The sequence below is a fragment of the Bufo bufo genome, chromosome 2, assembly GCF_905171765.1.
Source record: "Bufo bufo chromosome 2, aBufBuf1.1, whole genome shotgun sequence".
In the NCBI taxonomy this organism is placed as follows: Eukaryota; Metazoa; Chordata; class Amphibia; order Anura; family Bufonidae; genus Bufo; species Bufo bufo.
In genome coordinates, this window is record NC_053390.1 from 494,309,303 (window position 1) to 494,332,508 (window position 23,206).

The following is a 23,206-nucleotide window of genomic DNA, read 5'->3' on the forward strand; positions in this document are numbered from 1 at the left end:
TTTATTATTGGATAGTAAAGAGATCAATGTCATTAAATAGCTGTGTTTGGCAAGGTGAAGGGCAGAGTTATTGGTTCTCAGCATAAACTTAGAATGGAAGAAATCTTCTGGTGTATGATATTTTCTTCATAGATTTTTGGCACTTCTGGGGCATCACTGTAGAAAGCTAGTTTGCCTGGGTTGCTTTCATCTCTGTTGGGAGGTTCTGAGTGTAGCGGGTGCTGCTTCATCCAGGGTAGTTCTGAGGGTAGCATTATAGTGAAATACTTGCATTTGTCATGTAAAAACAGTTTAAGAGCACCCTTATTCATAGCTCTGCATTGTTATAATTCCCATTGGGTGTGTTTCTCCAGTTTAGCGTTGTAAGCAGCGGCTGGATAGTGTTAGAGTTTGTAGTGACATACCCAATTTGGTAATATCCAGTTGTCACTTATTCATAAATTTCCATGAGAGAAATAACAGGCACAACATAACACAGTATTATGAGAAAAGATTCTACTGAATTGCTATCATGACAAATACAAAATAGTTACTGAAAGCTAACAGGGCTACTTTAAATGTACTGTAATATATATACAGGTGAAACTCAAAAAATTAGAATATCGTGCAAAAGTTCATTTATTTCAGTAATGCAACTTAAAAGGAATTGCATTGATACAGCTTAAAATTAGAATTTTGTGAAAAGGTTCAATATTCTAGGCTCAAAGTGTCACACTCCAGTCAGCTAATTAATCCATATCCCCTGAGCAAAGGGTACCTCAAAATTGAGACTTTGGGGTTTCATAAACTGTAATCCATAATCATCCAAATTATAACAAATAAAGGCTTGAAATATCTCGCTTTGCATGTAATAAGTCTATCTCATATGTTAGTTTCACCTTTTAAGTTGCATTACTGAAATAAATGAACTTTGCACGATATTCAAATTTTTCGAGTTTCACCTGTATATATATTTATTTCTTTGATTTTGCTACATACAGATCAATTTTAATTTATATTTTTTTATACAGAATACTAATAAAATGTTTGTTTACTTACAGTGTTTCTTTGTCCTGGAATGCTAAAAGGAGTCTATCAGAGTGAACACTTATTTGAATCTGATCACCAGTCAGGAGCATGGTGTAAAGATCCTTTGCAGGCATCTGATAAAATTTATTATATGCCATGGACTCCATATAGAACTGACACCTTAACAGAGTACTCTTCCAAAGATGACTTCATTGCTGGACGACCAACTACAACTTACAAGCTTCCTCACAGAGTAGATGGCACAGGCTTTGTGGTTTATGATGGAGCACTGTTTTTTAATAAGGAACGTACAAGGAATATTGTCAAGTTTGACCTTAGGACAAGAATAAAAAGTGGAGAGGCTATTATTGCAAGTGCCAATTATCATGACACCTCTCCTTATAGATGGGGTGGTAAATCAGATATTGATCTTGCGGTTGATGAAAATGGACTCTGGGTCATTTATGCAACGGAACAAAATAATGGGAGGATAGTGATTAGTCAACTTAATCCGTATACGCTGCGAATTGAAGGAACTTGGGATACAGCATATGATAAACGTTCTGCTTCCAATGCCTTCATGATTTGTGGGATATTATATGTGGTAAAATCTGTTTATGAAGATGATGATAATGAAGCAACTGGGAATAAAATTGATTATATATATAATACTGACCAGAATACTGATGATTATGTTGATATAGCATTCCCAAATTCATATCAGTACATTGCTGCTGTGGATTACAATCCTCGGGACAATCTACTTTATGTATGGAACAATTATCATGTGGTGAAGTATTCCCTGGATTTTGGGATCTTGGACAGCAAGTCAGGTATGTCTGCCGTAAATAATAGTATTTGAGTGTTACTATATTACCTTATCAGGTAACATATTCATTCAGGAAATATTTTATATTAATATATCAGCACAGACAGAATTGGTGCTATACTGTATTGAATTAAATTGTATTCTATATGGAAATGCACAAATATTGGTGTCACACCAGGTGTTGGTAACATTTCTGTTGACTCCTGTAGTGCAGAAATATTTAGAGGTGCTGGAAAAAAAGGATGTTCTATCACTGTCTAATCACTGGGACACCCACCTATCTGGAGAATGAATTTATCAAGTGTTTTATGCATTTTTTTCAAAATGTGCGTCAAGGTTGTGGAATAGGGAGCATGCCATTTGGAAAGTAGGGGCAGCTTAGGATGCGACAGTGCATGCAGTTGTAAGCCAACTAAAAGGTGGTATATACTAGACAGACTGAGGATATGCCAAATGTATCCTTCAGTCACTATGATGAATCTGTCTAATTACACTGTCTAAATCTTAGGCATTAATAATAAATCTTCTCCAATGTGTTTGCACACACAATGCTGATAGCATTTGGAGCTACCATGCAGTGTCCAGGCTAAACAAGAAACTCAAAAAATGCTAATGAAAGAGAAAGAAATAAGTATGTGTGTAAGGCTGTACCTACATGATAACTTAGGCCGTGATACGGGTCGCACGGCAGTTCTGCCGACACTGCAAGTAATCACAACTAATGTAAGTGAATAGGGTCCTCTTGTACACCTGCAAGTTGCTGCAGCACAGTCGCAAGAATGTATTTTAATTAGAAGTTTGCAAAGTGGTTGCCGCAATTTGCAGGTCATAACGCAGTCCTATTCACTTTCATTAATTTCAATTATTTGCAGTGTAGGCAGACACTCTAATGTCTTGTAATATGTGTTGCGATCATATTCGCCATGTAGCCCCAGTAAAGAACACGAAAATATTGTAAATGCTTATTATATGTGAATTTTTTTTTTTTCAACTACACCTAATTGTTACTGTTACTTTGGGATTAGAGTTTTATGGTCTATCCCAGATGTCATAAACTTGGATTCCTATAGCAGTCCGACTGACTGTATTCTTTATATTAAAGTGTGCCAGAGTCTTACAAAAAGGTTTGCATAATGGCTGCGCTTCTTTGTACAATCATAACTGTGCAGGAATATGTCGTTTTTATGCTTCCCTAATATCTTTTTCAGCCAAATTGTTCCCCTCTTCAGCTGCACAGCTAGATGTATTTCTCCACTCTGTGGAATCTACCAGCATTGTACGGCTGTGACGTCCTTTCCCTTCCTTCTCACTATGTTTGTTTTCAGCTCTGGAGCTCACAGATAAGGAAGGAGAGATCACACTTGCAGAAGGCAGGAGCCACCTGTGAAGTTCAGAAGCAGTGTAGTAGCAGTTCTTTTATCAGGCTCAGCTAGCTCTGACACGCTCCCACTTCCTTTCAGCCGTCTTCTGTGTCTCTGTTGCTAGAGACAGATCTTGCCTGACAACAGGCAGTGGACTGCAAATTAGGTGGAAGTGAGACCCCTAGTGGCCATGACTTTTACAAATTTTTCCGGTGGATGCAGGCAGATTTTTTGAATGAAGTAATTTGGAATTGTACCATTTACATCATTCTTTATTAAATATAATGAAGTTGCGTGAAAGTACAGTGAATCTTTAAAGGGAAATTTCAAAAGAGAAAACAGATTGCACATCCAAATGCCATGCGTCGATTTGTTACTTTTGCATCTGTTCACATGATTCAGTGCTGTGGTGCTGTGCCTGTTGGTTGGTGGGGCTTTGTGTTGCAGGGGCAACAGTTGCCACATAATAACTTCGGCTCATCTGAGCCAATACATTCTAATACTCCCACTCCGTACAGTATTACAACAAAGTTTTATGCAAATCTACTTCGGATGAAGCATTCGAAGTCTATTCGCTCTTCCCTAGGACTTGTAACCATGGAAACAAGCTGTGCATGATGTGATGGAAAAATTTGTCTAGCCAGGAAAGGAGGCAATATGGACAATCACAATAAGTTATTAAGTGCCTTGTATTTACTTGTATATCACTCTACGTGATAAATGCCATTTGCTGAAGTGAGACAACCTCTTTAAGCTTTATAGATGGCATAAACTTGTATAGACATGCACCTGATTTGTTACAGTGGCTCAAAGTATATGATAAATTTAGTGCACGCATAGACACCTGTCTAATTCTACAGTCTATCAATTATTTATTGACTTACTTAGAGACAGAATTTTAAGCCATAATTGTGGCACAATTTTGGCATAAAACTTTGCAACCTGTCCCATAAGGCCATGTCCCCTACTACTAACCCCAGCCCTTTTCCCAGCAAGTTGAAAAATAATTGTAGAATTCATAGATGCATCAAATTGTGCCGATTTGCACCACTCTTTAGACATATTGTAGGTGCAATGGGTGTTGAACCACTGTGTCAACCATCCGGTTTGACTTTGAACTAAACCTAGGGACATTATCCATGTTATTTTCACTTTAAAACCTATACAAGAATATGGACTTTGCTGTAGGGAACCACCAGACCACTACTCCTGGTGTGGTTGACAGCTGACCCACAGGGTTCAGAGACACTGATGCAAGCACCAAAGGAACAGGCTGAATTCAGGACACGTGAAAGGTCACAACCTTAAATAGGCACAGGTCGTACATGGGCAGACAACAGGAAACAGCATACCTTTGCATGGAATTTAGCAAGCTAGAAATTTAATTGCACAGGCAAGGAAATGGAGGGAATTCCAGCAGATATACCATAAGCTGATCTACAGTTAAAAGCAGCTGTGTAGCTGCACCCAGAGCAACAACAGGAGGGGAGTGGTTGTGATAGCAAACATCAGAGTAGTAGTGCAATGAATAATGTTCCTAATAGAAGTAACGGAGCAGCGATGGCCACAGGCCATCGATGTAACACATTGAAGCCAGTTATTGTTATTGTACAGATATAAACAGTCCAGGGACTGGAACATGAACATGTGAGAGCCAGCACGGAGGAGCAGGTAAGTATAAATCTTCTATTTAAAAAGGCAGGCTGTGAGCATTACACAAAACGTCTTTATTCCTAGAGAACACCTTTAAGCCTACCAGAAGGCTCTTTTAGGATAGGTTGAAGGGTGGGATACTGTTGCTAGGTGAGTGTCCTATTCCCCTAGAACAAAAAACATTTGCAGGTCATAGATTTCTGCAAACTGTCGTTTATTCTTCAGAAGGTAATCCATAGCATCAGCTGATGGGTAGAAAGGCACACACCTGGTGGTAGCCCTAAGGAATTCAAGACATTCAGTCACCGATGGGCACCAAAAATATTTATCTTCCTCAGAAGTCCATCTAGCTACTTTGAGGATGACTGGGAGAGGACCTCCACTTCTAATCAAGTGCACTTGAAAGGTTGCAGTGTCAATATCTGCTTCCTCCATCGCATATAAAATCCACCCATTTATGGTTTTGGCCAAGGCCCTTCAGTAAGGTGGTCTTTATATGATAAATCAATTTGATTTATCATGTCTATGAGGGCTACATATGTCAATACTTTCTTGCAAGGTGTTAACCAGAGTGAAGTATCATTAAGGTCTCTGATGAGGTCTAGTATTTTTTTAGGGTTCTGTTCCATATAAACTGACTTAGTCCTTCCCTTTTAAACACTGTAGAAACCACCAGGAGTTCAAGGGAGCCATAGTTCATGTATATGCACCAATGTTAACTCCACCACTCTTGTTGCCAAGGCCAAAGTCAGTGAACAAGCTTATTTAATACCCATTCCTCTCAATAGAGAATATGTAGGGAAGAAAGTACTAAGAAAATTCCACAAAACTTATATGTCCCAAGTAGTGGAGTACGTGGGAAAGGAATGCCTGGAGACCTCTTCTCCTTTTAGTAACCTCAGATACAACTTCTTCATATGACTAGGAATAAACAGGCTCAATAACCAGTCAGGCATGCCTGAAATTTCCCCCCCAAAAATTCTAAAGCAGCCTCAAGTTCAGGAAAGTAACCCAAGGTAGAATGTCTAACAGAATGCCATGCAAAAAACTATATATATCTATTCTATATACACTGCTCAAAAAAATAAAGGGAACACAAAAATAACACATCCTAGATCTGAATTAATTAAATATTCTTCTGAAATACTTTGTTCTTTACATAGTTGAATGTGCTGACAACAAAATCACACAAAAAAAAAAAAATGGAAATCAAATTTTTCAACCCATGGAGGTCTGGATTTGGAGTCCCACTCAAAATTAAAGTGGAAAAACACACTACAGGCTGATCCAACTTTGATGTAATGTCCTTAAAACAAGTCAAAATGAGGCTCAGTAGTGTGTGTGGCCTCCACGTGCCTGTATGACCTCCCTACAACACCTGTGCATGCTCCTGATGAGGTGGCGGATGGTCTCCTGAGGGATCTCCTCCCAGACCTGGACTAAAGCATCTGCCAACTCCTAGACAGTCTGTGGTGCAACGTGACGTTGGTGGATAGAGCGAGACATGATGTCCCAGATGTGCTCAATTGGATTCAGGTCTGGGAAACGGGCGGGCCAGTCCATAGCATCAATGCCTTCGTCTTGCAGGAACTGCTGACACACTCCAGCCACATGAGGTCTACCATTGTCTTGCATTAGGAGGAACCCAGGGCCAACCGCACCAGCATATGGTCCCACAAGGGGTCTGAGGATCTCATCTCGGTACCTAATGGCAGTCAGGCTACCTCTGGCGAGCACACGGAGGGCTGTGCGGCCCTCCAAAGAAATGCTACCCCACACCATTACTGACACAATGCCAAACCGGTCATGCTGGAGGATGTTGCAGGCAGCAGAATGTTCTCGAAGGCGTCTCCAGACTCTGTCACGTCTTTCACGTGCTCAGTGTGAACCTGCTTTCATCTGTGAAGAGCACAGGGCGCCAGTGGCGAATTTGCCAATCTTGGTGTTCTGTGGCAAATGCCAAACGTCCTGCACGGTGTTGGGCTGTAAGCACAACCTCCACCTGTGGACGTCGGGCCCTCATATCACCCTCATGGAGTCTGTTTCTGACCGTTTGAGCAGACACATGCACATTTGTGGCCTGCTGGAGGTCATTTTGCAGGGCTCTGGCAGTGTTCCTCCTGTTCCTCCTTGCACAAAGGCAGAGGTAGCGGTCCTGCTGCTGGGTTGTTGCCCTCCTACGGCCTCCTCCACGTCTCATGATGTACTGGCCTGTCTCCTGGTAGCGCCTCCATGCTCTGGACACTACGCTGACAGACACCGCAAACCTTCTTGCCACAGCTCGCATTGATGTGCCATCCTGGATAAGCTGCACTACCTGAGCCACTTGTGTGGGTTGCAGACTCCGTCTCATGCTACCACTAGAGTGAAAGCACCGCCAGCATTCAAAAGTGACCAAAACATCAGCCAGGAAGCACAGGAACTGAGAAGTGGTCTGTGGTGACCACCTGCAGAACCACTCCTTTATTGGGGGTGTCTTGCTAATTGCCTATAATTTCCACCTGTTGTCTATCCCATTTGCACAACAGCATGTGAAATTGATTGTCACTCAGTGTTGCTTCCTAAGTGGACAGTTTGATTTCACAGAAGTGTGATTGACTTGGAGTTACATTGTGTTGTTTAAGTGTTCCCTTTTTTTTTTTGAGCAGTGTATATCTATTCTTAGGCCTAAGAAAATGGCTAATTAAATTGTTAGTCTAGCAAACCTGTGGAGAGCAATAAACTGGAACCTCGATCCAGATTAATCATGGGAGCTGGGAGAGAAGATCCTGTTAACACTGGAAATAGTCCACTGGGCATCCCAGGGATTAACTTCTGTAGACTCAGATACCAAGATTTTAAAGGCCAAACAGGTACACTAGAGGCATCTGTTCTACTTGATCCTGCCAGACCCTCAAGAGAACTGGAGGTAGGAGGAAGGCATAGAGGTTCTTCAAATGTGACCAGGGAAAAGACAGAGCATCCATTGCTTATGTCCCCTGTAATCGGGTCCTGAAGACAGATTTGACAAACCTGTACAGGGAGTGCAGAATTATTAGGCAAGTTGTATTTTTGAGGATTAATTTTATTATTGAACAACAACCATGTTCTCAATAAACCCCAAAAACTCATTAATATCAAAGCTAAATATTTTTGGAAGTAGTTTTTAGTTTGTTTTTAGTTTTAGCTATTTTAGGGGGATATCTGTGTGGGCAGGTGACTATTACTGTACATAATTATTAGGCAACTTAAAAAAAAACAAATATATACCCATTTCAATTATTTATTTTTACCAGTGAAACCAATATCACATCTCAACATTCACAAATATACATTTCTGACATTCAAAAACAAAACAAAAACAAATCAGTGACCAATATAGCCACCTTTCTTTGCAAGGACACTCAAAAGCCTGCCATCCATGGATTCTGTCAGTGTTTTGATCTGTTCACCATCAACATTGCGTGCAGCAGCAACCACAGCCTCCCAGACACTGTTCAGAGAGGTGTACTGTTTTCCCTCCTTGTAAATCTCACATTTGATGATGGACCACAGGTTCTCAATTGGGTTCAGATCAGGTGAACAAGGAGGCCATGTCATTAGATTTTCTTCTTTTATACCCTTTCTTGCCAGCCACGCTGTGGAGTACTTGAACGCGTGTGATGGAGCATTGTCCTGCATGAAAATCATGTTTTTCTTGAAGGATGCAGACTTCTTCCTGTACCACTGCTTGAAGAAGGTGTCTTCCAGAAACTGGCAGTAGGACTGGGAGTTGAGCTTGACTCCATCCTCAACCCGAAAAGGCCCCACATGCTCATCTTTGATGATACCAGCCCAAACCAGTACTCCACCTCCACCTTGCTGGCGTCTGAGTCGGACTGGAGCTCTCTGCCCTTTACCAATCCAGCCACGGGCCCATCCATCTGGCCCATCAAGACTCACTCTCATTTCATCAGTCCATAAAACCTTAGAAAAATCAGTCTTGAGATATTTCTTGGCCCAGTCTTGACGTTTCAGCTTGTGTGTCTTGTTCAGTGGTTGTCGTCTTTCAGCCTTTCTTACCTTGGCCATGTCTCTGAGTATTGCACACCTTGTGCTTTTGGGCACTCCAGTGATGTTGCAGCTCTGAAATATGGTCAAACTGGTGGCAAGTGGCATCTTGGCAGCTGCACGCTTGACTTTTCTCAGTTCATGGGCAGTTATTTTGCGCCTTGGTTTTTCCACACGCTTCTTGCGACCCTGTTGACTATTTTGAATGAAACGCTTGATTGTTCGATGATCACGCTTCAGAAGTTTTGCAATTTTAAGAGTGCTGCATCCCTCTGCAAGATATCTCACTATTTTTGACTTTTCTGAGCCTGTCAAGTCCTTCTTTTGACCCATTTTGCCAAAGGAAAGGAAGTTGCCTAATAATTATGCACACCTGATATAGGGTGTTGATGTCATTAGACCACACCCCTTCTCATTACAGAGTTGCACATCACCTAATATGCTTAATTGGTAGTAGGCTTTCGAACCTATACAGCTTGGAGTAAGACAACATGCATAAAGAGGATGATGTGGTCAAAATACTAATTTGCCTAATAATTCTGCACGCAGTGTATTGTCGATTGTGATGCAAAAAGATCTATGCGTCTCTCCCTGAAGATTTGTACAACCCTGTTAAACAGCTTCAGTCTGAGAGACACTGTGCCCAAAAATACTCTCTCTATGCATCTGCCACCTTATTTGAAGATCCTGGGATATACTGGTTTCTCAGATCTAGGTTGTTTTCCAAGTCTCACCTCCTTATCTTTAGGGCTTCTTTGCAAAAGGTTCTTGAACCTTAAGCTCCCTACCATATTTACATTTGATACTGCCATCCTGATGTTCAGTTGGACAAGGACAAAGAAATGGGCAACAGGGGTGATAGGAAAACAAACTTCTGTTACCCCAATATTGCTGCTTTCAGCTCCAGCAAATTGATGTTGATCCTTGATACTAGGTTTGGTCACTTGCCTCTCACTGTCAAAGTTTGGGAGAAGGGAGTACATCCCATTAACTGCTCATCTGATGATGTGAAGAAGACTCATGGGAAAAGTTGGGAAGGCCCAATGGGTCCCTCATCTTTGACCGCATCTCCTAAGGGAGCTACCTATTGAACTCTATTTCAAGTTGTTTTGAAGGACAGCAGTCAACTAAAACTGTTTTTGGTGACAATTGGCAGGAGGTCTTCAGAAGCCTAGTAACATAGCAACAAGCTTTCTTATGACACTTCTTTTGGAATGCTTATGAAAAATGTGTCTGTGTCTAGAGAGGATTCTAGAATCGTAAGGGATTTTGTGGGAAGGAGTAAAAATTTAGCAAAATTTACAGCAAAGCTTGTGTCTACAAACACCTTTAGAATCATGTTGCTATGGCCCAACAGGATTTCCTTGTCTAAATGGAACACACGAAGATTGTCTAAATGTATTAGACAATCTACCCCTGAAGACCGGAGGTGTGTAGCTAACACCTTCATCGCTCAAGAGACTTTATATGAGGTAGAACAAAGGTAAAGTTAGAACCGCACTGACTGTATGGTGTTAAGCAGTGAATCCCATGACCAGTATTATGTCCAGTATATGCACAGCCACCAGGTAAGTACTTGCCGGTGCTTGTTGAATATGTATGTTTATTCCAAACCAGGAATAAACATACATATTCAGCAAGCATCGGAAGTACTTACCTGGTGGCTGTGCATATACTGGACATAATACTGGTCATGGGATTCACTGCTTAAAGAGGACCTTTCACCGATCCTCACATTGTGAACTAAGTATCATGACATATACAGCGGTGCCCAGGGATCTCACTGCACTTACTATTATCCCTGGGCGCCGCTCCGTTCTCCCGTTATGTCCTCCGGTATGTTCGGGGACTTGGTTATAGTAGGCGGAGTCTGCCCTTGTTCTGCTGTGCGTCTCCTTCTCCTAGGCTGTAGCGCTGGCCAATCGCATCGCAGAGCTCACAGCCTGGGAGAAAAAAAACTCCCAGGCTGTGAGCTCTGCGCTGCGATTGGCCAGCGCTACAGCCTAGGAGAAGGAGACGCCCAGCAGAACAAGGGCAGACTCCGCCTACTATAACCAAGTCCCCTAAGTCTCCGCCTACTATAACCAAGTCCCCGAACATACCGGAGGACATAACGGGAGAACGGAGCGCGCCCAGGGATAATAGTAAGTGCAGTGAGATCCCTGGGCACCGCTATATATGTCATGATACTTAGTTCATAATGTCAGGATCGGTGATAGGTCCTCTTTAACACTATACAGTCAGCGTGGTTCTAACTTTACCTTTGTTCTATATTTCATATTTACTGAGGGCTTAGGCAATTAACCCTTTTTAAACCAGCAGCGACACACTATAACAGAGTGTCATATAGTGTTAGAATACAATTTTTTTTCTTCCCTCTGAATCGAGGCAGCGCGGGAATCTGCTATTTGTTATTACGTTATATGAGGTGTTTGATAGGCCAATATATTTCAGTGGAACAGCCTGATCCTCCATTTGATACGTAGCACATTTCTGTGTTTTGATACAGTTGAGAAGCTTTGGAAAGCATCAGTCTACCTTTATGAGAAATATTTGGGGCACATTTATTAAGACCAGTGTTTTAGACTCCGGTCTTAATAAGCCTGTATGCTGGTGGGCACTCAGTGTGCTGTCGCATCCGTTGCTCCGTTCCAAGGCCCCGCAAAAAAAATATAGCATGTCCTATTCTTGTCCGTTTTGCGCACAAGAAAAGGCATGTCTACAATGGGCCACCAGTTCCGTTCTGCAAATTGCAGAAGGCACACGGGTGACTTCCGTCTTTTGCGGATCCGCGGTTTGCAGACTGCAAAAAACGGCACGGTCGTGTGCATGAAGCCTTAGGCTGAATAATCATGGGTGAGGTATGGTTAGATAAAAGCCGCAAACCATCTGAAGTTAACTCCGTTAAAACTTACGTACTCAAAAATACTCATGATTCATTTTATGCCATGCTGTCTTCAATATGAGGTGAAAGAAAGTTGCTCCCAGGTGCCAGATATCATTCCTTATGATAATGAGTTAGTGTTTTGCACAATACAAGCTAAAAGCAAAATAGCCTTGTCCATGGATGAAAAAGAGTTTATAAAAAAAAAAATGGACAGTGGATTCTCCGAAGATAAATCTGTGTTGAAAGGATTAGGAAGTTCAGTAAACCCGAATAATGGCATCATGTTCCATCCCATCTCCATATTGTGGAGGAGATCGCTGCATGTAAATTGCGATTGCCTGCTGAATTGTCCTGTCTTTAACCTTCTCCTGGCTTCTTATATGGGTGGCTAATGGGAAAGGATGATATGCATCACTTGTAAGATATTGCATTCTATGTTGGATTCATGGATTTGAATTTCTCAGGTCACACTCATGATACTTTAACCACCCTCTTAGCTGAGGTGTCCACTATTGCCAACTCAAGGCCTCTTGTTCCTGTGTTCATGGATCCAGAATCTCCTGTTATTCTCACTATAGCGACTCTCCTAACTTAGAAATTTAGAACTGTTCATGGTACACCTGAAGAATCTACATCTGGTGACCTGTATCAGAGACTGTGGAAGCATGTTCAACATCTGTCTGTTTCTGGAGTAGTTGGAAAAGGAAGTACCTTTCTCTTGTTCTCATGGAGGACGAAAAAATAGAAAGAAATGCATGGCCCGTGGGACTTTCCTAGTGAAGACAACAAGGTTTGAAAGGTGGTAGTTACCTGTCACGGCTGCTACCCCAGCAGCATTTGTGTCGCACCAGACGGAGGGGAAGGGGGACCCTTATCTACGGATGGGAAATAGAATGGCCACCCCTGACTAACCCTAAGCTGGCACCTGTCTGCCCTGATACCCTAGACGGGGTGCGGCGAGCAGGATGCCTAAACCCTAAGTCACCCTAACAAGACTAGACTGGGGAAAGGCCGATGGGAGCACTAGTCACCATCATTCACGTCTAGGAGAACAACAGGGGAAGACAGCAACAAACAAACAACAGCAGAGATAGACTTATCCAGTCACGATTAGAGAAGGCGATCCCAAACACGACAGTCCACGCCGGACAAGAGCTCCACAGCAACACCGTCAAACGATCTCCTTCAAAGGTCAGAATAGCACTGGAAGTAAGGACTATATCTGGCAATGACTGCAAGTGAAACTGAAACTAATATAGTATCTGGGAGTGGCAGACAGGACTCACCTGAGAAGGATGCCTACAAACTCCCAGTCAGGACAAAAAGGTTCACAAGGCAAAACCCAGATGATATACCCTGAACCACGGAGCAAACTCACAAGCTATTGCGAGTAGCAAGTCGCTGCGACCTTCTCCTCCCAGACCTGTCTGGATCAGTCACAGTCGTGACATTACCACTGCAAAAGAATGTAACTCCAAATTTTTCATCAGGCTTATGCTCAAGGTTTTCTTACTCTTATCTGTAGAGGTGTAATTTGCTGTTAAGCCAGAAGGAACCTTCAAAAAACTTCAAGCCAACTTAGTTTATTTTCACATTAACGTTTTTTGCAGATCCGTCATGGATCTGCAAAAACGCTTCCGTTACAATAATACAACCGCATGCATCCGTCATGAATGGATCCAGTTGTATTATGTCTTCTATAGCCATGATGGATCAGTCTTGGGGGACTGATACTTTTTCTATTGTGTCAGAGAAAACGGATCCATCCGCATTGACTTACATTGTGTGTCAGGACAGATCCATCTTGCTTCGTACCACATCACGGACAGAAAAACGCTGCAAGCATTGGAGATGCAACCAAATTGAACGGACTGCATTTTGGTGCAGTCCGTTTCGTTCAGTTCAGTTTTGTCCCTATTGACAATGAATGGGGACAAAACTGAAGCGTTTTCTTCCAGTATTGAGACCCTATGACTGATCTCAATAGCGGAATTGAAAACGCTAATGTGAAAGTAGCCTTAGGTGTTTATTTTTTTTATATGTACCCCGAACTTGAATACTGGATTACAACTGACCTAGTGCAACTTCTCCAATATGAAGATATGTTATCCATTTTATAATGCCAGAAATAGTTGAATATCAGACAAACATTACTCCAAGGATTTCAGACAGGGAATGTGCTGTCCCATGCTAATGGTTTCTCACCCAAAATTCACTTAATTGCGTTCTGTGTTGCAGTTTTTGTTCGCTATAGTTAGTGTACTCTCCCGCCATCTAGTAGTCATTGTTATATTTAGTTTATATAAGTTATCTATACTTTCATTTTCATATAATCTTGTAAATCCAACTCTATTATGAGCTTATATCCAGTGTACTTCAGTCTTTTCCTGTTTGTGAAACATGCATCACAGAGCTGGATAAAATACAGTATGTTTCTCAAGGTACATTCAATAAATTACCTAAAGACATATGCATTGCATCTCACTGGAATTCTACATGCAACTGGTGTCGCAAGGGGAATGATTATAGCGAGTTCACTATCTTCCATTGCTTGTATCAGATATTTCCACTCACACTCATAAGAGACTTCTCTCACATACATTTGTGGCAGAATACGAGGGGTTAATTCAGAAATAAGCCAAAGTCAGGAGAATCAGTAGGAGCCTAATTATTCAAATGGTAAATCTTGAAAAGAGTTCAGGTTAATACGCTGAAATGTCAGAAATGCAGTGCTTGTTCTGTACACAAAAAACAAATTAGAGCCAGGAATAAAACTCATATGCACTGACAAGCAGTAAGTGCCTGACCTAAATCCCCTTCCTAGCACTGAGATTAGACGCTGAACCAGGCACCTGATTAGCCTAATATCTAGAGTCACTGATAGGGCAACCAACCGGAGCTTGGCTGGTCGGCATGGCTGCCCTCCTGGAGCAGCCATGCATTGGAATGTAACATAATCACAGCCGCCCTTGATGGATAATTGAGCAGTCAAAATTCTTGTGCCTCATAAAGTGTTGTAAATCTGACAGAAATCAGCATCTTTCTAATCTGATATCTGAAACAAATCACAGTTCTGATAAATAAGGACATCAGAAGTCCAAGTCAGTTACTAGTGTGGTATAATTAATCTAATTATCACAGAGCACCTTCACCAGTATAAAACGTAACCTTTACTAATATTAGTTAACATTATCCCCAAAATGTGCCATACAAACCAGTTTATCAATTTGGCTGGGTAGGCTAAGGAGGGAAGAAAAACCTCACCCTTAGGCCTATTGCACACGGACGTTTTTTTTTTTCCCGTTTACTGGACGTTTTTTGCGTTCCGTATACGGTCCGTATACGGAACCATTCATTTCAATGGGTCCGCAAAAAAAACGGAATGTACTCCGTATGCATTCCGTTTCCGTATTTCTGTTTTTCCGTTCCGTTTTAACATAGAACATGTCCTATTATTGCCCGCAAATCACAGTCCGTGGCTCCATTCAAGTCAATGGGTCCGCAAAAAAAAACGGAACACATACGGAAATGCATCCGTATGTCTTCCGTTTCCGTTCCGTTTTTTGCTGAACCATCTATTGAAAATGTTATGCCCAGCCCAATTTTATCTATGTAATTACTGTATACTGTATATGCCATACGGAAAAACGGAACGGAAAAACGGAACGGAAAAACGGAACAGAAACGGAAACAAAAAACGGAACAACTGATCCGTGAAAAACGTATCGCAAAACACTGAAAAAGCCATACGGTCGTGTGCAATAGGCCTTACACTCACCCTACAGACTGAGAGATAGATACTGCTAACCAAGAAAAGACCTATTAAAACTACTGTCAGTGTCGATTGTCAGTGGTCAGAAAATACATGAAAAATAATAAAGATACCAAAATAAATAATATTATTGCACATAGTACACATGTGCTCCTATTTTATCAGGTGGTGTCGCTATAGGATCACCAAAATACAAGAGGACCACATGTCATATGTCCCAGGAATGCAAACTTCAGCCAACGCACTTTTCTGAACCATTCTCTGGGGTCAGTTCATCAGGGGAACACATTTAACAAAAAATTACCTCAAAAAATCAACCAATACTAACAGATGGAACATATGTGCAAGTCCATTTAGAATACATTAAAGGGCTTCTGTCAGCCCACTAAACCGTTTTTTTTTTTTTTTTGTTTACTAATAATCCCTACACTGCGATTTATGCATACATAAGTTAAATAATCATTTCTGTTCAGTAGAATTTGCTAAAAAGCGATTTTTAAATTATGCAAATTACCTTGCTACCAGCAAGTAGGGCGGTTACTTGCTGGTAGCAGCCGCATCCTCCGACCCTAATGACGCCCGCTCCGCATTGTGATTGACAGGGCTAGGGAACGGAATCGTTCTCTGCTGGCCCTGCCTGTTAGCATTCAAAATCTGGCGCCTGTGCCGCGGCCGTACCTATCTTCAATCTGCGCAGGCGCACTGAGAGACGGCCACTCGCTCGGCCGCTCCATCCTCACATCGCCTGCGCCGATGACGTCACATCTACACCCGGCGCAGGCGCATTGAGGAGAGAGCGGCCGCCTCTCAGTGCGCCTGCGCAGATTGAAGATACGGCTGCGCAGGCGCCAGATTTTGAATGCTAACAGGCAGGGCCAGCAGAGAACGATTCCGTTCCCTGGCCCTGTCAATCACAATGCGGAGGGGGCGTCATTAGGGTCGGAGGATGCGGCTGCTACCAGCAAGTAGCCGCCCTACTTGCTGGTAGCAAGGTAATTTGCATATTTTAAAAATCGCTTTTTAGCAAATTCTACTGAACAGAAATGATTATTTAACTTATGTATGCATAAATCGCAGTGTAGGGATTATTAGTAAACAACAAAAAAAAAAAAACGGTTTAGTGGGCTGACAGAAGCCTTTTAAACAATGCCCATACAATGCTAAAACAGCGATCTCACGGCCATAAAAAAGTTCCAATGCAAAGTTTAGAATCCAGACTCAAATAGGCGTGCAAAATCCAACATTGATAATGATGTGGCTGTATATATTCATAATGGTAATCACAAAAACATATTATAGCACTTATACATGGGAGCAGAGGGGAGGATAATTTTTACTTTCCTTATGTAGCTCCACCTGATACAACCAGTTTTGGGGTGTGTTTATTTCATATATAAAAGTTCTTCCATTAATCCTTGCTTTTGGGGTGAATTTGCAGTCTGATACAACCAGTTTAGGGGGGTGTTTATGTTAAATACATAAAAGTTTGTCCATTCCTTCTTGCTTTTGGGGTAAATTTGCAGTCTGATACAAACAGTTTTAGGGTGTGTTTATTTCATATATAAAAGTACTTCCATTGACCCTTGCTTTTGGTGTGATTTTGCAGTCTGATACAACCAGTTTTAGGGTGTGTTTATGTTAAATATATAAAGTATTTCCATTCATCCTTGCTTCTGAGGTGAATTTGCAGTCTGATACAACCATTTTTGGGGTGTGTTTATTTCATTTATAAAAGTACGTCCTTTTATTCTTGCTTTTGGGGTAAATTTCCGCCTGACACAAACAGTTCTCAGTGTGTTTATTTCATATATCAAAGTTCTTCTATTCATTCTTGCTTTTGGGGTGAATTTTCCGCTTGATACAAACAGTTTTGGGGGGTGTTTATTTTATATGTAAAAGTTATTTCATTAATCCTTGCTTTTGGGGTGAATTTGCAGTCTTATTAAATCAGTTTTGAGGTGCGTTTATTTCATATATAAAAGTACGTCTATTCATCCATGGTTTTGGGGTGAATTTGCGGCTTTATACAAACAGTTTTAGGGTGTGTTTATTTCAAATATAAAAGTTCTTCCATTTATCCTTGCTTTTGGGGTGAATTTGCAGTCAGATACAAACAGTTTTGGTGTGTGGTTATGTTTAATATATAAAAGTACGTCCATTCATCCTTGCTTTTGGAGTGAATTTTCCGCCTGATACAAACAATTTTGGGGTGTGTTTATTTCATATATAAAAGTACTTCCATTGACCCTTGCTTTTGGTGTGATTTTGCAGTCTGATACAACCAGTTTTGGGGTGTGTTTATTTCATACATAAAAGTACTTCCATTCATCCCTGCTTTTGGGGTAAATTTGCAGTCTGATAGAACCAGTTTATAGGTGTGTTTATGTTAAATACATAAAACTACGTTTATTTATTCTTGCTTTTGGGTTGAATTTATGACCTGATTACAACCATTTTTGGGGTATGTTTATTTTATATGTAAAAGTACTGTATTTTCCGCCCTATAAGACGCCACGGCCCATAAGACGCACCTAGGTTTTTGAGGAGGAAAATAAGAAAAATAATATTTTTAATCAAAAGGTGTGCTTTTGGTGGGTTTTGAACTAATGGTGGTCTGTGCATGACACTACTATGGGGGATCTGTGGATGGCACTGTTATGGGGGATCTGTGGATGGCACTGTTATGGGGGGATCTGTGGGTGGCACTGTTATGGGGGGATCTGTGGATGGCACTGTTATGGGGGGGATCTGTTGATGGCACTGTTATGGGGGGATCTGAGGGGGCACTGTTATGGGGGGATCTGTGGATGGCACTGTTATGGCGGGGGTGATCTGTGGATGGCACTGTTATGGCGGGGGGTGATCTGTGGATGGCACTGTTATGGTGGGGGTGATCTGTGGATGGCACTGTTATGGCGGGGGTGATCTGTGGATGGCACTGTTATGGCGGGGGTGATCTGTGGATGGCACTGTTATGGCGGGGGGTGAGCTGTGGATGGCACTGTTATGGCGGGGGTGATCTGTGGATGGCACTGTTATGGCGGGGGTGATCTGTGGATGGCACTGTTATGGAGGGGGATCTGTGGATGGCACTGTTATGGAGGGGGTGATCTGTGGATGGCACTGTTATGGAGGGGGATCTGTGGATGGCACTGTTATGGAGGGGGATCTGTGGATGGTACTGATATATATGTGTCACCCACAGATCCCCCACCCCATAATAGTGGCATCCACAGATGCCCTAATATACCGGAGCTAAACCTGTGGGAGGGGCCGGTGGCATGCAAATGTGGCGGGGACGGTGCGGTCACTGTACTCCGACCCCGCTCACTCACTGCTTTATTGCCTAAAACTTTTATAATAACTTTAATTGAAGTCCCGATCGCCAGCCCCATCTGTACTACTTACTAAATCTCCTGTAGCAGGCAGAGCAGGGCGGGCGGCCGGCCGTAACTCTCTGATGTCACATGCCTGCACCGCCTACTTTATGAATGAAGTAGGCAGCGCAGGCACGTGACATCAGTGAGTTACGGCCGGCCGCCCGTCCTGTTCTGCCTGCTATAGGACATTTGATAAGTAGTACAGATGGGGCTGGCGATCGTAACTTAAATTAAAGTTATTATTATAAAAGGTTTAGGCATTAAGGAAATGAGTGAGCGGCGGGGCCGGAGTACAGTGACCGCACCGGCCCAGCTGCATTTGCATGACACTGGCCCCTCCTCCCTCCCCCCTCCAGCTGATACTTCGCATTCTGTGATGCTGCAGCATCGCAGACTGCGATGTAAAATGGCAGCATTCGCCCCATAAGACGCAGGGGCATTTTTCCCCCACTTTTGGGAGAGAAAAAAGTGCGTCTTATGTGGCGAAAAATACGGTTCTTCCATTCATCCTTGCTTTTGGGGTGAATTTGCAGTCTGATACAACCAGTTTTTAGTAGGGATCGACCAATATTGATTTTTTAGAGCCGATACTGATAATCTGTTAAATTTCAGGCCGATAGCTGATAATTTATACCGATATTCTGTGAATTTTCATTTTTGAAAAAAATAAAAAAATCCTACACAATTCTGCTGAAAATGAATATGTTTATTGTTAACGTGTATTTTTTTTTTGGTTTATTGTTAACGTGTATTTTTTTTTTGGTAAATCTTTCTTTTTCATTTATACTTAATATTTATTTTTTATTTATTTTTTTTAACTTTTTTTTACAAACTTTTAGCCCCCTTAGGGACTAAAACCCTTGTCTTGACTTCACACTCTCCCTGCTGCCCTGTGCTTTGTGCACACAGCAGCAAGGGAGCTAACTATGGCAGCCAGGGCTTCAATAGCGTCCTGGCTGCCATGGTAACCGATCGGAGCCCCAGGCTTACACTGCTGGGGCTCCTATGGGGACTGCCACAGAGGAGGAAGGGAGAGGGGACCCTGTGGCCACTGCCACCAATGATTAATACTGGGGGGGCGCACTGCGCCACCAATGTTTTTAATACTGGGGGGGCGCGCACTGCGCCACCAATGTTTTCTAATATTGGGGCGGGGGGCGCCACCAATGAAGATAACTCTCTCATTAATTCATATACAGGAGGCGGGAGCTGCAGAATCACATAGCTGGCTCCTGACCTCTATGAGTGGTAGCTGCGATCCGCGGTAGTTAACCCCTCAGGTGCGGCAGGGGTTAACTACCTCAGATCGCAGCTACTTGTCATAGAGGTCGGGAGCCGGCTATGTGATTCTGCAGCCAGGTCCCGGCTCCTGTATATGAATTAATGAGAGAGTTATCTTCATTGGTGGCGCAGTGGCCTCAGCCCCTCCTCTTCTCCTCTCATTGGTGGCAGCAGCGGCACAGGGGGAGGGAGACACTGCTTCCTTCTCCCCTGTGCTGCTGAGGGAACACGGATCGCGCTGACAGCAGCATGATCCGTGTTCCCGATTTGTTATCGGAATATCGGCAAAATAGATACCGATAACTTTCAAAATCCTGAATATTGGCCGATAATATCGGTAAAACCGATAATCGGTCGATCCCTAGTTTCTAGGTGTGTTTATTTCATAGATAAAAGTACTTCCATTCATCCTTGTTTTTGGGGTGAATTTTCCGCCTGATACAAACAGTTTTGAGGTGTGTTTATTTCATATATAAAAGTGCTTCTATTTATCCTTGCTTTTGGGGTAAATTTGCAGTCTGATACAAACAGTTTTGGGGTGTGTTTATTTCATATATAAAAGTACTTCCATTGACCCTTGCTTTTGGGGTGATTTGCAGTCTGATACAAACAGTTTAGGGGTGAGTTTATGTTAAATATACAAAGTATTTCTATTCATCCTTGCTTCTGAGGTGAATTTGCGGCCTGATACAATCATTTTTGGGGTGTGTTTATTTCATATATAAAAGTTCTTACATTCATTCCTGCTCTTGGGGTGAATTTGTGGCCTGATATAAACAGTTTTGGGGTGTGTTTCTTTCATATGTAAAAAAAAATTCATTCATCCTTGCTTTTGAGGTCAATTTGCAGTCTAATTAAATCAGTTTTGTGGTTTATTTTATACTGTATATAATAGTACTTCCATCCATCCTTGCTTTTGGGGTGAATTTGCAGTCTAATACAACCAGTTTTGGGGTGTGTTAATTTTTAAATATATAAAAGTATGTATATTCTTTGTTGCTTTTGGGGTGACTTTGCGGCCTGATACAAACAGTTTTGGATTGTGTTTATTTCATATATAATAGTACTTCCATTCACCTTTGCTTTTGGGGTGAATTTGCAGTCTGATTCAACCAGTTTTTGGGTGTATTTAGTTGATATAAAAGTACATCCATTCTTCCTTGATTCTGGGGTGAAATTGCTTTATGATACAAATAGTTTTGGGGTGTATTTAGTTTTTTATATAAGTATTTGTGGTATGGCATGATGCATGGGTGAAGAAGCTCCTCGATCTTAAGAACCAAAAAAAAAAAAAAAGATACTAGAGGTGATCACACCATAAAATCTAATTCTTTTACGCCTAATTTGATGCCTCAATCAGTATTTGCAGAGTCGGTGTGAAATAGCGGCCTTGTACTACACATTTTACGGTGAATACACAGTTCATTTATTTGATCAGTTATTACTATAATTTTTTTGTGAGACAAAATAACAGTAGTGAAGCCTACTCAGAGATAAGGTGTAATGGAAAAATCTTCACCTGTTCTGTTTTGCTGACCTAAACCTGGTTTGATACTACAATTTTAGGGTGCTCAAATTCTTTTACACTTAATTCGATGCGTCAGTCATTAGTTGTGAAGTTGGTGAAAAATTGCGTCCTTTTACTATTGATCTTTTACCCTTGCAGTATGTCTGACAGACAGGTGATCTTTTACCTTTACAGTATGTCTGACAGACAGGTGAGGAGGAGAGATCCGCTGCTTCCTCCGGTAAGTGCACAAGTAACGACAATAATAGTTGCGTTGGAGCTGGTTTTGCGAGTGGCCAAGCATGTGGCCTTGAGGGTGACATCAGTGACGTGCAGACAGTGGCAGACGATAATGTGACTGATCCCACATGGGAGCTTCGTGAAGATTGGGCTTCATGATCAGGGAGGAGGGTGGCAGCTTGCACACGAGGCAGCGGCTGAGCCAGCAGGGTGGTAGCGTGGCCGTGATTCAGCAGGGTGGCAGCGGAGTGGTGGGGGGAAAATGCCATACTCAGTGATATGGGAATTTTTCATCAAGTTGCCGGAGGACAATCAGCATGGCCCACTCTGACTGGGCCACTGTGGTGACAACTCATGCAATTCCCACCCTTACCACTCTGTGACTGGGCCACTGTGTTGGTGACTCATGCAATTCCTCCTGCAATTCCCACCTTCAGCACTCTGTAACTGGGCCACTGTGTTGTCAACTTAGGCCTCTTGCACACAAACTTTTTTTTTTTCTTTTACGTTCTGTGTTTTGTGTTCCGTATACGGAACCATTTATTTCAATGGGTCCACAAAAAAAACAGAATGTACTCCGTATGCATTCTGTTACCGTATTTCCTTTTTTCCGTTCTGTTCAAAGATAGAACATGTCCTATTATTGTCCGCATAATAAACAAGGATAGTACTGTTCTATCAGGGGCCAGCTGTTCCGTTCTGCAAAAAACGGAATGCACACGGACGTCACCTGTATTTTTTGCGGATCCGGTTTTTGCGGACCGCAAAATACTGAATAGGCCATATGGTCGTGTGCAAGAGGCCTTATGCGATTCCCACCCTCACCACTCTGTGACTGTGCCACTGTGTGGACGATTCATGCAATTTCTCATGCGAATCCTCATGCGAGTCCGACCCTCACGACTCTGTGACTGGGCCACTGTGTTGACGACTCATGCCTATACTCATGTGATTCCCACCCTCACCACTTTGTGACTGTGTTGACTCCTCATGCGATTCCTCATGCGATTCCCAACCTCACCAAGGGGTTAACATTAAAGGGTTTTCCCCCTTCATATTCCAGAGAACTGGAGCAGCACAAGAGGGTTTTTTGGAAACAGTACTGAAAGGTTCAGATTATGAAAGTTTTTAGTCCTAAATCTTTGGCAGAATGGGGAGTATGAGTAGTATGGCAGCTAGAGATGAGTGAGGAGATATAGGGGGGTGCAACACTGTGAATTGAATTCTATATTGTATAGGCAAACAGTGTAGTGACTGCC

The 23,206-nt window shown here is 42.2% G+C and overlaps 1 protein-coding gene across 2 annotated transcripts in view; it reads left to right on the forward strand.

Moving 5' to 3' along the window:
* Positions 1 to 23,206, forward strand: part of ADGRL3 (adhesion G protein-coupled receptor L3) — a 1,148,457-nt gene that overhangs the window by 217,652 nt on the left and 907,599 nt on the right. For both annotated transcript variants that reach the window (XM_040417792.1, XM_040417793.1), the window contains exon 5: positions 1,041 to 1,841. In XM_040417792.1, coding sequence (XP_040273726.1) covers positions 1,041 to 1,841 — 801 coding nt within the window. The remainder of the gene's footprint in view (positions 1 to 1,040; positions 1,842 to 23,206) is intronic.